Source organism: Arvicanthis niloticus, chromosome 5 (assembly GCF_011762505.2).
Source record: "Arvicanthis niloticus isolate mArvNil1 chromosome 5, mArvNil1.pat.X, whole genome shotgun sequence".
NCBI lineage: Eukaryota > Metazoa > Chordata > Mammalia > Rodentia > Muridae > Arvicanthis > Arvicanthis niloticus.
Genome location: NC_047662.1, coordinates 42,423,075 through 42,437,631, shown reverse-complemented (window position 1 = coordinate 42,437,631; position 14,557 = coordinate 42,423,075). Strand labels below are relative to the sequence as shown.

The following is a 14,557-nucleotide window of genomic DNA, read 5'->3' as shown; positions in this document are numbered from 1 at the left end:
CTGTTCAATTTAACAGGACTAGGGATTAGATCACATGACATTTACTAAATTTACTGTGTAACAAAATCCCAGAGAGACTCAGAGGTAGCAAAATGGAGAACTGCTAAGACTTAGTGTTTTAATGCAGTATTTGAAACAATGAAGAGCTGGATGAGAAAGTTCCTGTGGTTAGATGCAAGCAACATTGCTGGGTTTTTCCATACCCTGGTAAGGATCACTAATACCCCCAGTCCTCCAGTAGGGACAAACTAAATATTTCCTTTTTATATGGCACAAAGCCATATAAGACTTAAAGGTCAGGTGTGTCTCAGAACACAATATATTTAACATATGTTATTTAAAAACACAAACCAGCTGTACAACAGAAATGCACCACCTTCTCCTTTTAAAGCTTCAGGAGAAAATAATGGAGAGTGCATGTGTGCCATCCGCTGAGGAGCCAAGCCTGAGGAACATGCTAATCTGCCCCTTAGGTGTTCTTTGTCTGTGCACTTCTGCTGGCAACATCACTGTTTCATCTCAACTAGAGCCAGACATTGAAATAGAATTTCCACTGCATTTTATGATTTAATAAATCCCACTCAAATCCTCTACTAAGCATAAGGAAAGGCCATTAGCACATTAACAGAAAGGTCTGCTACTTTAATCTTCAGTTCTTCTGGGTGTTAATGGGTGTGAAGGAAAAATAAGCTGATGCCATGTCCCCCCAAAACATTGTACATAGATAAGTACAGGAGATCAAGGACAGCGGACGTGTGACCTGTGAACCTCTAAGAGCTGTGCGTGTATGAAGTGTGAACCTCTGCCGCAGCTGTGCTGTGAGCACAGAGAACAGGCACAGCAGCTGGGACGGGGATGGCAGCCAGCTCCTGTGCTGGTGGCCTCTGTCCCATCCAGGTTTCTGGAGTGGACTGTGATTGGTAATGGCGGCGCCAGGGCACGCTTTGCACTGAAGCGTCACAGGTGCATACGGCTCAGTCACAGTGTTACTGAGGCACACTAAGAAAACCCTTTTAAAAAGGAATACAAACAGAAGCCAGGTTTACTTTTCTCTAATCTTAAATTATCTGGGGATACCAGAAACAAAATCTAAAACAGCCAAGACAACAATTGTAAATGACATCACAAAAGAGAGAAAAGTCTTGGGCTTCTTTTCTGCTGACAGAAGGCTTAGTGTGTCTAGTCTGGTGCACTCTGTTTATCGAGAAGGATTCCTTGACAACTTGGGGACCAGAAAGAACCATATGAGGTCCATGTACATTTTAGATAAATACACTTTTAGACCTAACAATTGCTTATAGCAACCTAAAACCATCAGGTATTACGATGTTCTAGAAACACCCAGAATAGTACGATGTGACTTGTCTTCTGTGACCCTCAGGATCTAATAGAGGAAGAGACAGACTCATCACAAGTGCTAAGCTAGACCACAAGAGGGACTGTACTCAACAAGTCAATGAGTCCTTGAAGGAGGTGACCTGAAAAGGCAGGTCAGTCAGGGAAGGAGAGTTTGGGAAGAGCAGCAGAACAGAAGAGCGTAATCACCACTCTTCTTCCTCCCTAGAGTGCTCCCCTCTCCCACCTCGCTACCTCTATGTGGTAAGCCTTTCCTGAGGCCTGTTCTTTTCTCCATGTGGGCTGACCACAAACCAGGGATGGCATATTATATGTGTTTGATCACACACACACACACACACACAGAGAGAGAGAGAGAGAGAGAGAGAGAGAACACGAATACATCAAGGCCAGAGGTCAACAACACAGGGTGTCTTCCTCCTTCCTCATCTCCCCTTTATTTTGTGAGACAGGACCTCTCACTAGAGCTCACCAGCTCCATAGGCTAACTGGCCAGTGAGCTCCAGGATTCATGTGTCTCTGTCTCCTCAGCACTGGGACTGCAGACATGCACAGCCATGCTGGGTACTAGCGATACAAACTCAGGTTCTCACACTTGGGCGGCAGGCACTATATAGGGTAAGTTATCTCCCTAGCCCTGCACTAAACTCTTATAGATCTGTTTCTTCCACGCTAAGTGTAGGGACTACTTCAGGCTCCTCTAATACCCAGAATGGTATGGCCCTACAATTATCTGTCCCGTCCAGGTCGGAGCCCTGTACTCACCGACTGAGGGTTCATTTTACCAGTCATCAAAGCCAGGAGGTCTGAGTCGGCCATGGTGATTGTGCAGTCAGCCTTCTTATCTAAAGCAGACGAGTGCAGGAGAGAAGGAGAAAGAGAAGAGAGAACATCAGAACACAGACACCCAGAGACCACTCCTTCTGTGAGACACACTTGAAGCAGCATGAGGACGGTGGGCGGGAACACTTCTGTGGCAGTCTGGTAAGATGGGGTAACCTTGATGTTCAATAGCATTGTAGCATCCAGTAGGTAAGAAAGCAGTGTCCTCACCATGGAACACAATGTGTTCCAGGCTGTCAGGAAGGTGGAAGGTAGATGTACTGATCTGAAAAACTGTTACATTTGTGGCAACAATGATACAGAGACAATTATAAAGTGAACCTCAACAAGGATTCCATTTTTGCTCAAAAACAGTATTCAACAACAGAAGTAAAGAAAAACCAACTGTCCTCTTAGATATGGAACTGTTACTGTGGTTGACAGACTCAGGGTGGTCTCATGATCCCTGCTTGCCTTTGCATGATCCCTTGGGCCAGTGTGAGCAGGAGCTGGCTGCTTCACTTAAAGGAACATAGCAATACTGCTGGAATGGAATCTCTGGGATTTAATGTAAAGTAAGTATCCATCTTGCTAGCACACTCATACTTGCTCTCCTGTTGCTCTGAAGCCCTAGCTGGTTCATGTGACCTTTCAGAGTGAAGGCTGGGGGCAACTTAAGCTACCAAAGCTGTCATTCTCACAGTACAGAAAATACACTGTGCTGACAACCTGTGTCAGCTTTGATGCTAAAACCAACCAAACCTCCAGATGGGGCCTGGCCCTGACCAAGAACTTGGCTGCAGTTTTATACAACCTTATGCAGAGAATCGAGCTAGGCTGTCATCAGCTCCTTAACCATTGGAAACATGCACCCCACACTATGTAGCTCAGGCTAGCCCCAAAGTGGGACTACAAGCCTAGCTAATGTATATATTCTTTTAAACCATTAAAGTTATGATAATTTGTTTTGCAAGAAAAAAATTACATAATTACCTAAATATGGAGTTAACCAACATTTTTTTAATAAAAGACCAGACACTAAATATTTTAGGCTTTGAGGGTCACCACGCCTCTGTCACAATTACACCATTCTGTACAAGCAATCTAAAAACCAGTCACAGGTAACACCCAAATGAGTAGCTGGGTGTTTTTGCTTTTGGGTTTGTTTGTTTGTCTGTTTTTTGCATTTATTTATTTATTTATTTATTTATTTATTTATTTTGTGTGTGTGTATGTATGTGTGTGTGTGTGTGTTCATGTGCACATGCGCACACCCATGCCCGAGTGTTGTCAGGTTTGGAGGTAAGTAAGTGCCTTTATCCACTGAGTCATCTTACCAGGCTCCAACATAAGTTTTAAAGCAGCGTCAGAGAGTGGAAGGAGGAGAAGGTACCTACAGCTTATGGATCTACAAACAATCTGTGTCTAGAACAGTGAAAGAACTCCTAACTCAGCTGAGAGAAGCTAGGGGAGGGGCAGGGGAACAGGTCAGGTGCAGCACAAGTGTTCAGATCTCAGTACCCACATAAAGACTGAGTGTAACAGCACTTGGGGGAGGGATGTGGGGACTAGAAGGTCATTGGGGCTTGCTGGCCTCAAGCCCAGCTCTGGGTTTGGGTTCAGTGACAGATCCTGTTTCAAGGGAATATGACAAAGTGACAGATCAGGATACCTGATGTCCCCTCTGAGCCCCACAGATGTGCATTCACCATACAAATATGCACGGCTGTCCTGGATCTCACTAGGTAGATTAGTCTGGTCTTGAACTCACAAAGATCTACCTGCCTCTGTCTCCCAAGTGCTGATATTAAAGACGTGTGCCAGCATGACCAAGCCTAAAAGGTTTTGGTTCTTGTTTTTTTAAGGTAGACTTTATTGAATATAAATTATACATTATACCCTGATGGACATAACTTAAAAACAAACAACCTGCCTGTACTGGGTACTATAAAAATGTGAGACAATTGATATAAAATAGAGCACTACAGCACAGCCTGGCTGTGACGGGCACACTTTAGGACTTCACACAAAGAAATGTCCCAAGACATTCCAGCACAAAGGGACAAACTGGCTAAGAAGTCAGACTTCCCAGCAATTAATGTTTTAGGCGATCTGTCAGTACAACAGGGTTCAATAGCTGGCTCCCTCTTCATCTTATAAGAGATAAGCTCAAATAAAAGTTGGTCTTTCCCCCAAACCAAGTCATCTCTATTTTTTTATTTATTGCATTTATCTGATGCTATACTATGTACTGTGTGTGCTTCCTATCTGTATTTGTATAAAGAAAGAAATGTCAAGGGGACAAGACTCGCCTCAGTCTTGCTTACTGCTGTGTCTCCAAGTGTCCTGAAGAGGGGGTGTCACAGACACAGAACAATCGATAACCTGCTCAAGATAATCTGGGCCTGAAGAAAGAGATAGGGGCCGTGAATGGCAGAGCGTGCCTGCAGCCCCAGCACTCAGAAGGCCGGAGCAGGAAGACCGCTCACACTGGGTGGACACTCTCCTCACCGCTCAGCAGGCCAGGCTGAAGAAACAACTCAGCATATCAGAAGTGGCTTCTGGAAGAGAGCTGTCTCAAAGAAGTCAAGAGAGAGAAGGAACTCATAGAGAAGGAAATAAAAGTCATCCAAGGAGCAAGAAGAGATGACGGGAAACACACTTACAAGTGCTAGCACATTCGTGTGTGCATCACAACTGTACCCCTAGAAGCAGATAAACGAAATATACACCTAACTCTTACAGTAACACGACTCCTGCTGCTGTGTATCACCAGAACTATAGCTCTCACAAAGCCAGTTCAAACTGGGCCATGTCGCTGAGGCTCACACGGCTAATATCTAACAAACGGGCATTGTTGGTCGGTGTAAAGGGAGCTGGCAACGTCCAGTGGTGCTTTTAGAGGCTAAGCCCACATTTCAACATGACTCCTGGCTGCCAACAGGTGTCAAGTTTAGCAGAAATTACCCCTGCCCCAGGTTAGCGCTATTCAGGTCTGGAACAGGGTACCTAAAAGGGGAGGAGAACACATGGAGGCGTCTGTGCAGGGAGTGACATCATTCTCCGACATCATTCAACAGCCTCCCATACACAAACCATCTTGCATGACCAAACAACCAGCTAAATAGAAAGTCACGAGAAAAATTTTTAAATTACCTTAACATCTGTCAGGAAATAGAATTCTAAGTAACTATTAACCTTTGTTTGTTTGTTTATCTTTTAATTGCACATGCCTATAACCCCAGCACTTGGGAGGCAGAGACAGGCAGATGTCTACCAAAGCCAACCTGGACTACACAGTGAATTCCAGGACTGCCAGGGCCACACAGTGAAAAACCCTGTCTCCAAAAAAAAGCCATTACTATATTCCCTAAACACCTTCTGTCTTCAAAAGCTACATTTAGATGACACCTTGGCTTTCCTTTCTACAGCACCTCAGTGTTGTACCTCAACAACTTTAGTCCCAGCACTTGGGAGGCAGAGGCAGGAGGATCTCTGTAAATCTGAGGCCAGCCTGGTCTACGGAGTGGGGTCCAGGACAGCTAGGGCTACACACAGAAACACCATCTCGAAACATTTTATATCAAGTAGCTTTCAAAGTTCCTATCATGACAATTTTTTATTAATTTAGAAAGTAACTATCTTACATGTGAGTATTTGGGCTGCACATGTTTATGCACATGTGCTCAGTGCTTGCAGAGGTCAAAACAGTGTCTCCTACCTTAAAACTGGAGTTCTGAACAGTTATGAGCCACCACCTAGGCATGGGGATTGAACCTGACTCCTCTGCAAGAATCCTCTTAACCTCTGAGCCATCTTTCCAACCCCTATTTAGTCAGTTGATCCCAGCCCTTCGTCTTTTTAAACTGTACCAGGCCCTGCCTGGCAAGAGAAACCCACCAGTGCAATATGGCCACTGCAGTGAGTGCCAATCGCTCCTTCCTGTATGCCCTGCTCACATTTCTGAGGGCTGACCCTGTGTTGGGCCCCACTCGAAGCACTAGGAATGCAGCAGTGACCTAGCAGGCAAAAAGCTCTGCCTTCATAGAATGCATTCTCGGGTGGAGGTGGGGGAGGAGAAGTAAATAATGAGAATGATAAGTGCTACAGAGAAAAGTCAGGCAGAAAGCAAAAGTCAGCATGGTAAGGGAGGGGCTTGCAGAGAAGACTTTTGGACTAAGATCAGGTGATGAAGCTATCCGATGAAGACGATCCGAGGCAGACAGAACAGACAGAGCTCACAAATGAGAACTCGACATGCTCAAATGAGCAGGGAGGCCAGTTACTACAGCAAGTGAGAGAGAACACAGGAGGACAGGCTGGCCAGATCATACGGTATCATGGAAACTCTGATTCTACTACTCGGAGGAGGCAGGTTTTGAGCAGGGATGGATGCAAATCTGACTCTGGTTTTGATCATCAGGCTGCTATGTAAAGAACTGAGGGACAAAGACACACAAAGCTCAGACCTACTGGGACGTAGTGGAAACCAGGATTCAGTGGTGAGTTAGACTATGGAGTATGAGAAAAAGAGGGGGCAAGGATGACCTCAGAGCTTTTGGACTGAGTAACTAAGAAAACACAACTTAGTGACAAGAGGGCAGACCATGGGAGAACATGCTTTAAGGGGAGAGAGGCCCAGAGCTCTGTTTCACACACACCTCTAAGATATGTTACGTGTTGCCATGGTTTAATGTGCCCTCTAACACATTAAAATCTAGTTTCTAGTGTAGCAGTATTAAGTGGCAAAGCCTTTTAAAGGGGCCAAGGGCCACGAAGGCTCTGCCCTCAGCAACAGATAGATTCCATTACCTCAGGGTAGGCTCTTGAGAAATGAAATGGTTCAGCCTCCATCCTGCTCTCCTGTTTGGCCCACCTCCCTCCCTTGTCCCTCCACTGCTTCAGAACATGGTAACGAACTCTCACACCAGATGCAGCTGCTCTGTGGTAGATTCCTAGGCTCTGAGAATGGGAGCCAACTAAACTTAGCATGTCTCTAGTTTACCCAATCTGTGATATTTTGTTATAGCATTAGAAACATCCTAAGAGTTATCCTCATACACATGTCAGTTAAACAGCCATGCAGACACTTCAGAATTCAGTGGTGGGCCCGTGCTGAACACAGAAACCTGGGAGTCATCAGCAAACTGTTTTTAAAACACAGGGATACACGAGATCCCCAGGGAGAGAATGAACCAGAACTAAGCCTTGCAACACTTCATGCCTAGAACTTACGAGATGAAGAAATTACCAGAACAAGCCCAAATGTGCAGCCAGTAAATAAATGAAGAAAGAAGCCTGGGCATGTGCTATGAAGGCTGGAATTAACCACTGCAGCTAGCAAAGTGGTCATCACTACGGACCTCAGCAAGAACAAGTTTGGGAGAGATCAGACAAAAGCTATGGAATGGTTTCAAGACAGAACTGGCTGAGAGGAAGTAGAACTAGTGAACATAGCCAGGTCTCGCCAGGTCGTCAACTATGTCCTAGACAATGTGATCTCAGGCTACCAAAAGGAAACTCTCTCAAGCCCCACATATATTCTATCAATCAGGCTGTTTACTGGTAAGAAAACCAAAGCTTGACATGCTGGCTAATTTTATGTCAACTTGAAATAAGCTACAGTCACCTAGAAAGGAGGAACCTAGATTAAGAAAATGGCTCCAACAGACCAGGTTGTAGGCAGCCCTGTAGGGCATTTTTTTAAAGACTGATGTGAGGGAGCCCAGCCCATTGTGGGTGGTGGGCTCCTGCACTGGTGGTCCTATGTTCTATAAGAAGCACGAGGAGCCAGCCAGTAAGCAGCCTTCTTTCACGGCCTCTGCGTCAGGCCCTGCCTCCAGGTTCCTGCCATGCTTGAGTTCCAGTCCTAACTGCTTTTGATAATAAACTGTTATATGGAGTGAAATAAATCCTTTCTTCCTCAAGCTGCTTTTGGTCACTATGTTTCATCACGGCAACAGAAACCCTAACTAATACACAGAGAAGTTAAATAACTAGACCAAGGTCAGACTGGAATGACAGGGCCAGAAATCCAAGCCAGAAATCCATGTATCCAAATCCAGTCTAAGACCAGTATCTTGTGTGCGGTCCCCAGCTTTGGACGGGGTGGTCAGAACCTTTGCCTTCCAGGATCTGTCACCTCTACAGCAGGCCTTTGTGAGAGCGCTGCAGCAGACTGCTCTCCCAGCCGGAAGCACTGTGAGCCTGCTGTTGCTCTAGGTGAAGCCACTGTGGTACTGACCTGAATTGGGAAGCACCGATCCTTTGCCATTCTTCACATCCACCACCCAGGTAGCTTCTTTGCCCCCGGGGCCATCTTTCACTTTGAAGGCAAAAATGCCACCGATTTTCTTCACGAACTGTTCCCCTTCCTGGAAACAGAAGTAACATCAGGAATTACCTTCCTTCCCCTCCTCCAACTTTAAATAAATATTTAAACAGGTACATGATGTAAGCAGCTGAGACTGCAGAGTCGGTGGACATCGGTTTTATTTACTTAGGAGTCAGAAAGAGGGAGGCAACAACTCCCTCTCCTGTCAACTCTGTAACGCAGCCTGACACAGGGAAAGAGGGGCACGGAGCACCCTCTGAAAACAGCCTGCATTTGCCCTGAGAGCCTCTGCTTCAGTCAGGTCCTTAACTTCTAATTTTGTTTCTCTACAATCAAGACTAAAAGTGGCCGGGCGGTGGTGGCGCACGCCTTTAATCCCAGCACTTGGGAGGCAGAGACAGGTGGATTTCTGAGTTTGAGGCCAGCCTGGTCTACAGAGTGAGTTCCAGGATAGCCAGGGCTACACAGAGAAACCCTGTCTAAAAAAAAAAAAAAAAAAAAAAAAAAAAAAAAAAAGTGATTCTGAAACCAAAGCTTTCTCTAAAAGTTCAATTCCTATCTTAGTATAAAGAATTATGTAAACAATATTCCATTGGCCTCTAAATATTAGCCCTGGGGAGTGCAATGGCCTAATACGGAACTATCACCGTGATTTCTAGCAGATGGCTCCCTTCTCCTTTCCACTTCATTCTCACTACACTTTCTGCATCTTCTGTGAAACATGGCCCCAGATTCTGTGCTAGGCACCAGGATCACAGCAGCAAGGGAATCAGACCAATCCAGGCTAGCAGTATTCTGTACTGTAGTGACAAAACCTTCCAATAAAAGAGAGCACGGGGACACGGGAGCCACACAGTGGGAAATGGAAGAAGACGATGGCACATGCACCTTGCCCTAAAGAAAAGCAGTGGCTGGCAAGATGGTTCAGTGTTTGCCTATGGCCCCTGTTTAATCCCAGGCCCATTATAAAGGTAGGAGAGAACAACTGCACTCAGCCGTCCTCTGACCTTCACACGTGAGTCAGCACACATGCCCCACCACATCATGTACATAGGCACAGACTCTGATGGTGAATACATTTCTAGTTAAAGAAGGGAAGAGTCCAGAGAGGAGGCTCAGTGGTTAAAAGTGGCTACTCTTCCAGAGGACCCAGGTTCAATTCCCAGCAACCACAGTGTCTCACAACCATCTGTAACTCCAGTTGCAGAGGATCCAATCCCCTCTTCTAACCTCCATGGGCACTAGGCATACACATGGTACACAGACATCCATGGAGGCAAAATTACAAACTAATTTAAAAATAAATTAATTTTGAAAAAAAGAAAACCAAAATTGGCACAATTTTTTGATATCTTTTTTTTAGAAAAGAAACACATTCATTGTAGAAAAATTAGCAAATATTAAGCAAAAATAAAACATAAATCATTTCTAATTTAATCATATAAAAAAAAATCACAGCTGTTATCAATTCCATCTTTTTTTCTCTACACAATAGTTTTAAAAACAGGTGTGATGACTGAGCATGGTGGTTCATAGCCTTTAATCCTGACACTCAAAAGCTCAAGGCAGGTGGATCTCTGTGAGTTCCAGACCAGCCTGGTCTACATAAGCAAGTTCCAGAAGAGCTGGGGCTACATAAAGACACTCTAGATCCAGTGGGGTGGTACACATGTAATCCCAAGGCAAGAGGACTAAAGGTTCCAGGCCTGAACTAAAAACAGTCCTACTTTTTCTAAAAACAGCTCACCTACTTTTCCAGCTGATACATCCTCCCCAGTGCTGAGATAAAGGCATCACCACCACACCTGGTTTGTCCTTTTCTTTCTCAATAAAGAAATATCTTTACATATTTGTGTGTATTTGTGTGTGTGTGTGTGTGTATGCGCACGGGCGTGCGCACGTGTGAGCACATTCTGTTTTTCCACACATGGTTTTACTCTGTAAAACCAGACTGGCAGCCTCCTCAGGTCTCAGCCTCCCACAGGCTGCTACAGTTAAAAGAAAGAGCATCTGTACCCTGCAGCATTTCTACCTAAATTTATTCTTAGGTTTTTACAGTGTTCTTGTTAATAATATACTTTTCATTATATTTTATGGCCGAGTTATTACAGATACATAGAAAATATGATAATCTTTTTATATTTTTTCTGGAGCTGGCTACTTTTTGAGTTTTCTTGTAGACTCTGTTTTCCATGTCCTGCAGTAATTTATATATCCAGCGTTCTTCATCCCTATTCTTCCCCTTAACAAAGATTTAAAGTGCTCAATGTATTCAGACTGTAATGAGCACCTGAAACACTCAAATGCTTATTTCCCTGGAGGAATTTAAATCAACTGACACCAGTAACCTCTGTTTCTATGTGTGCAGAACCATGGCCCAGATTTGTGTTCCCTTCTTCCATCCCCCAGTGTGTGTGTGTGTGTGTGTGTGTGTTTATACATGCACAGTGTAACAACAACTGAAGTATAATTCAGACCCTACAAAATGCACTTTTTCACAATACACAATTTAGTTAACTTTTTAGTGCAGTCTAAGACGTGTATGACAGTTCCTCTTCATTATCAACTTGACAGGATTTAGAATCTAAAGAAGGCACACCTTGCTGTCTGTCAGTGCATTTACAGAGATTTAATGGAGGAGAGAACCCCTGCCCCAGATGTGGGTGGCTCCATCCCATGTGTTGGAATCCCAGACCAAATAAAAAGAGAAGCAGGCTGAACACTGGCCCTTCTTTCTGGGCTGGAGCTCTTAGCCACTATGACTATGACTCATGCTCCTGCCACCATCCTTCCCACCATGTTCAGACGGCACCTCTCTTAAACCAGGAACCAAAACAAACCCTTCTTTCCTTAAACAGCTGTGTCACGTATGTGGCCAGTAATGTGGAGAGTGACTAATAAACAACGTGCAACCCCAACATCGCTAATCTCAGAACATTCTCATGTTCTCATGTGAACTTACACCCCTTGCAGTCAGTCGCCATTGTGTGATACTAGCTTCGGAAAACCACAAACCTATTTTGTTTCTACAAATTGGCTTATTCTGAATATTTCCTATAAATAGAACCAGTGTGCTCTTTGTGAGTGGCCTGTTTCATTTAGCATGTTCCCAAGGTTCATGCTGAATTGTGTATCAAACAGTACCTCTCTCCTTTCTATGGTCAGATAATGTTCTACTGTATATGGTTATTTATTTATCTATTCATGGTTTTTGTTGTGCATGTGCATGTGTGTTGTCTGTGGTATATATACATGTACACATGGGAGGAGGGGTGCTCACTTATGCAGGCATACACGGATGCCAGCATAAGTCTTTCTCACCTGTTTTCACATTTTCTTTCTTTCTCTCTCTTTCTCTCTCTCTCTTTCTCTCTCTCTCTTTCTCTCTCTCTCTCTCTCTCTCTCTCTCTCTCTCTCTCTCTCTCTTTCTTTCTTTCTTGACAGGGTTTCTCTGTGTAGTCCTGGCTGTCCTGGAACTCACTATGTAGAGCAGGCTGGCCTCAAACTCACAGCGATCTACCTTCCTCCACCTCCCAAGTGCTGCGATGAAAGGTATGCGCCACTCTGCCCAGCTTCCACCTTTTTGAGACAAGGTCTCACTGGACCTGGAGCTCAATGCTTCAGTTAGACTGGCTAGCCAGCAAACTCCCAGGATCCACGGGTGTCTCTCCATTTTAGAAGCCCACCGCCAGACTCTGCCTTTGTGGTGCTCAGGGAATCCCAGCATGGGTCCCCATGCTCGGGAAGCCACAGCTTTGCCCACTGCCCTCTTTTGGCTGTCTTCAGTTTGGTTGTATGAGTACTGTGGACAGAGGCTCTTCTTTCTCTTGGGTAGGTAGTTAGGGGAAGCTGCTGACTCATAAGCTGCTTAACTCCTCGAGGAATTACCAAACTTTCAAAACAGTCCACCAACACCCACACCCCTCCCAGCACTGAACAGGAGTTCAACTCTCTTTATCCTCACTACTGACTAGCATTCTCACTACCTTCTATTAGTTAGTGCACTGGCATGTCAGACTTTTTCTTGGAGTTCCAGAAAGCAGCCATGGGTCTTACAGCAAAGTAGTGTTCTAGTCAGCAGCCGCTGTTCTCAGTAGTCACTGGTCCATTTCCTCTCAGTCCTAAGGACCAAACTCCAGCCAGTGGTCACTAAGTGACTACTTCCAGGTATGTCTGCCTCCTTGCACTGCCTCACAATCAGCCAGAGCAGACACCAATGTTATAGCAGGGAAATCTCAGCAAGCACTTACAAGTTCTACTTACCACTTACCTCCCACTGCCTAAAACAGACGAAGATTAATTGACACTTACTGTTCCTTCTGAAGAACCAATTGACCCTCTTACAAAACCCATACTCTATAGTCAATAAATAATTTTCCTTTCAAAAGGGAGTGAAAGTAGGTAAGAGAGTTAAAAGAGAAAAACAGAGCTGCAAAACCGGAGCCTTAAATGCCTCTTATGGGGGGAAATGTCCTTTCTGAGTGGACGGAAGGCCAGAGAGTAGGTGCTGCTGGGAAGGCAATGGACAAAAAGGACAGAATTCTAAGAGCCAGTGGAGCACTGCTAAGGAGGACAAAGGTGGAAAGGAAACCTCCTGCTAGGCTGCCTCGCTGAGGCTGAAAATGCATTCACTGACAAAGAGCCCAGACTTCCCTTTCTAGTGCTCCAAACCCTGAGGAAACTGACGATCGTGGGAAGGAGACACAGACTGGGATAAGGTTGTGAAGGAGTGCAGAACTAAAGTGAGAACAGGAGGCGTAGGCTTGCACAGCAAAAAGCAAAGTGCAAGCCTAAAACAGCCCCTCTTTGTTAATCCCAGTAAGGGAGTCCTCCTGGACTATCCCCGGCCGACCTGACTGCACAGTGGGTAATCTAGTACCCAATCTTTTTATGTGACCTCTGAACTAAGTCCTCATAGAATTCCTCATTTTACTGTGGACACAATAATGAAAGGCATTCAGAACACAGCAGTGAGCTACCTCTTTCTAACTAGGCTGGCAAAGATTTTAATATAATAAGCCAATATAGTTTTAGAGAAGCTGTAGGGGGAAAAGCAGCTATTCTCTTGAATTGTTAGTAAATCTGCAGAGTATTATCCTCTTTCTGGTGGGAGTCTGGCGAGCTAGACAAAACTGTAAAATGCACACACTTAACGACCCAATTCTCTCCTTTAATTAAACTAGTTAGTATTTAAAGTACAAGAGGAAATTAATAACAGCAACGCTGCATTTGCAAAGTTTAAATATAATCTGATAGTTTTATCATAAGAGGCCAATTAAATAAGTTATGGCACATATGTACAAACATGTACAATGTTCTGAAAAGCAGGTGAGGGACCTACATACATGGCCATAAAGCATACTAGGTGAAAACAGAATGCAGATATCCCCCAAGATGGTAGCCTGACCATCCAGCAGCTCCTATCCCAGAGCCAGGCCTGCAGCCATCAGCCTGGTTCTGCTGCAGCCCCGGGAGGCTGTGATCATCATGAAAACCCTGGCACCCTGGCTAGGCACACTAGCCACCGTGCAGTCAGATGAGAAGTCCTCGGCCCCACAGTCAAGAACGGAGGAAATGTGCTCCGTGCTGGCCTTTCCCTTGGTGGCTTTAGCAGGAGTGAAATCCCAGCCTAAAAGTCTTGAGTCCTGTTGTTTAGTTCAGCCTATTCTTAGATGTGTGATCTGAATTGTGACTGTGACTATAACTGTTTCTGGTTTGGTCTAAAATCTAAAATCAATAGTGAGATCCCAGGAGACTATTACACTTCAAACAATGAAGTAACTACCTAATCCTGCCATGAGTAGCTCTTTTTTTATTGTCTTTGTATTACCTTTTTCTATCAAGAACTAACTATGGGTGTGCTGGAGAACTGGCTGCTCTTCCAGAGGTCCTGGGTTCAGCTCTCAGCACTCACATGGCAGCTAACAACCATCTATAACTGTAGCCCCATAGATCCAATGCCCTTTTCTGATACACAGACAAACATGCAGACAAAACACCCATACACATAAAAAACTAAATAAATAAATCTTTAAAAGAAAAAGT

At 44.7% G+C, this 14,557-nt stretch overlaps 1 protein-coding gene across 5 annotated transcripts in view; it reads right to left on the bottom strand.

Annotated features, from left to right (window-relative positions):
• Positions 1-14,557, bottom strand: part of Scp2 (sterol carrier protein 2) — a 91,919-nt gene that overhangs the window by 1,565 nt on the left and 75,797 nt on the right. For 3 of the 5 annotated variants that reach the window (XR_013110527.1, XM_076934504.1, XM_034503018.2), the window contains 2 exons: positions 8,423-8,552; positions 2,122-2,201 (listed from right to left, as the gene is read on the bottom strand). Coding sequence is in view for 3 of the 5 variants with exons in the window: in XM_076934504.1 (XP_076790619.1) it covers positions 2,122-2,201; positions 8,423-8,552 (210 nt within the window). In the remaining 2 variants the exon portion in view is untranslated. The remainder of the gene's footprint in view (positions 1-2,121; positions 2,202-8,422; positions 8,553-14,557) is intronic. The other 2 variants (XR_013110528.1, XM_076934505.1) reach the window with 1 other exon arrangement.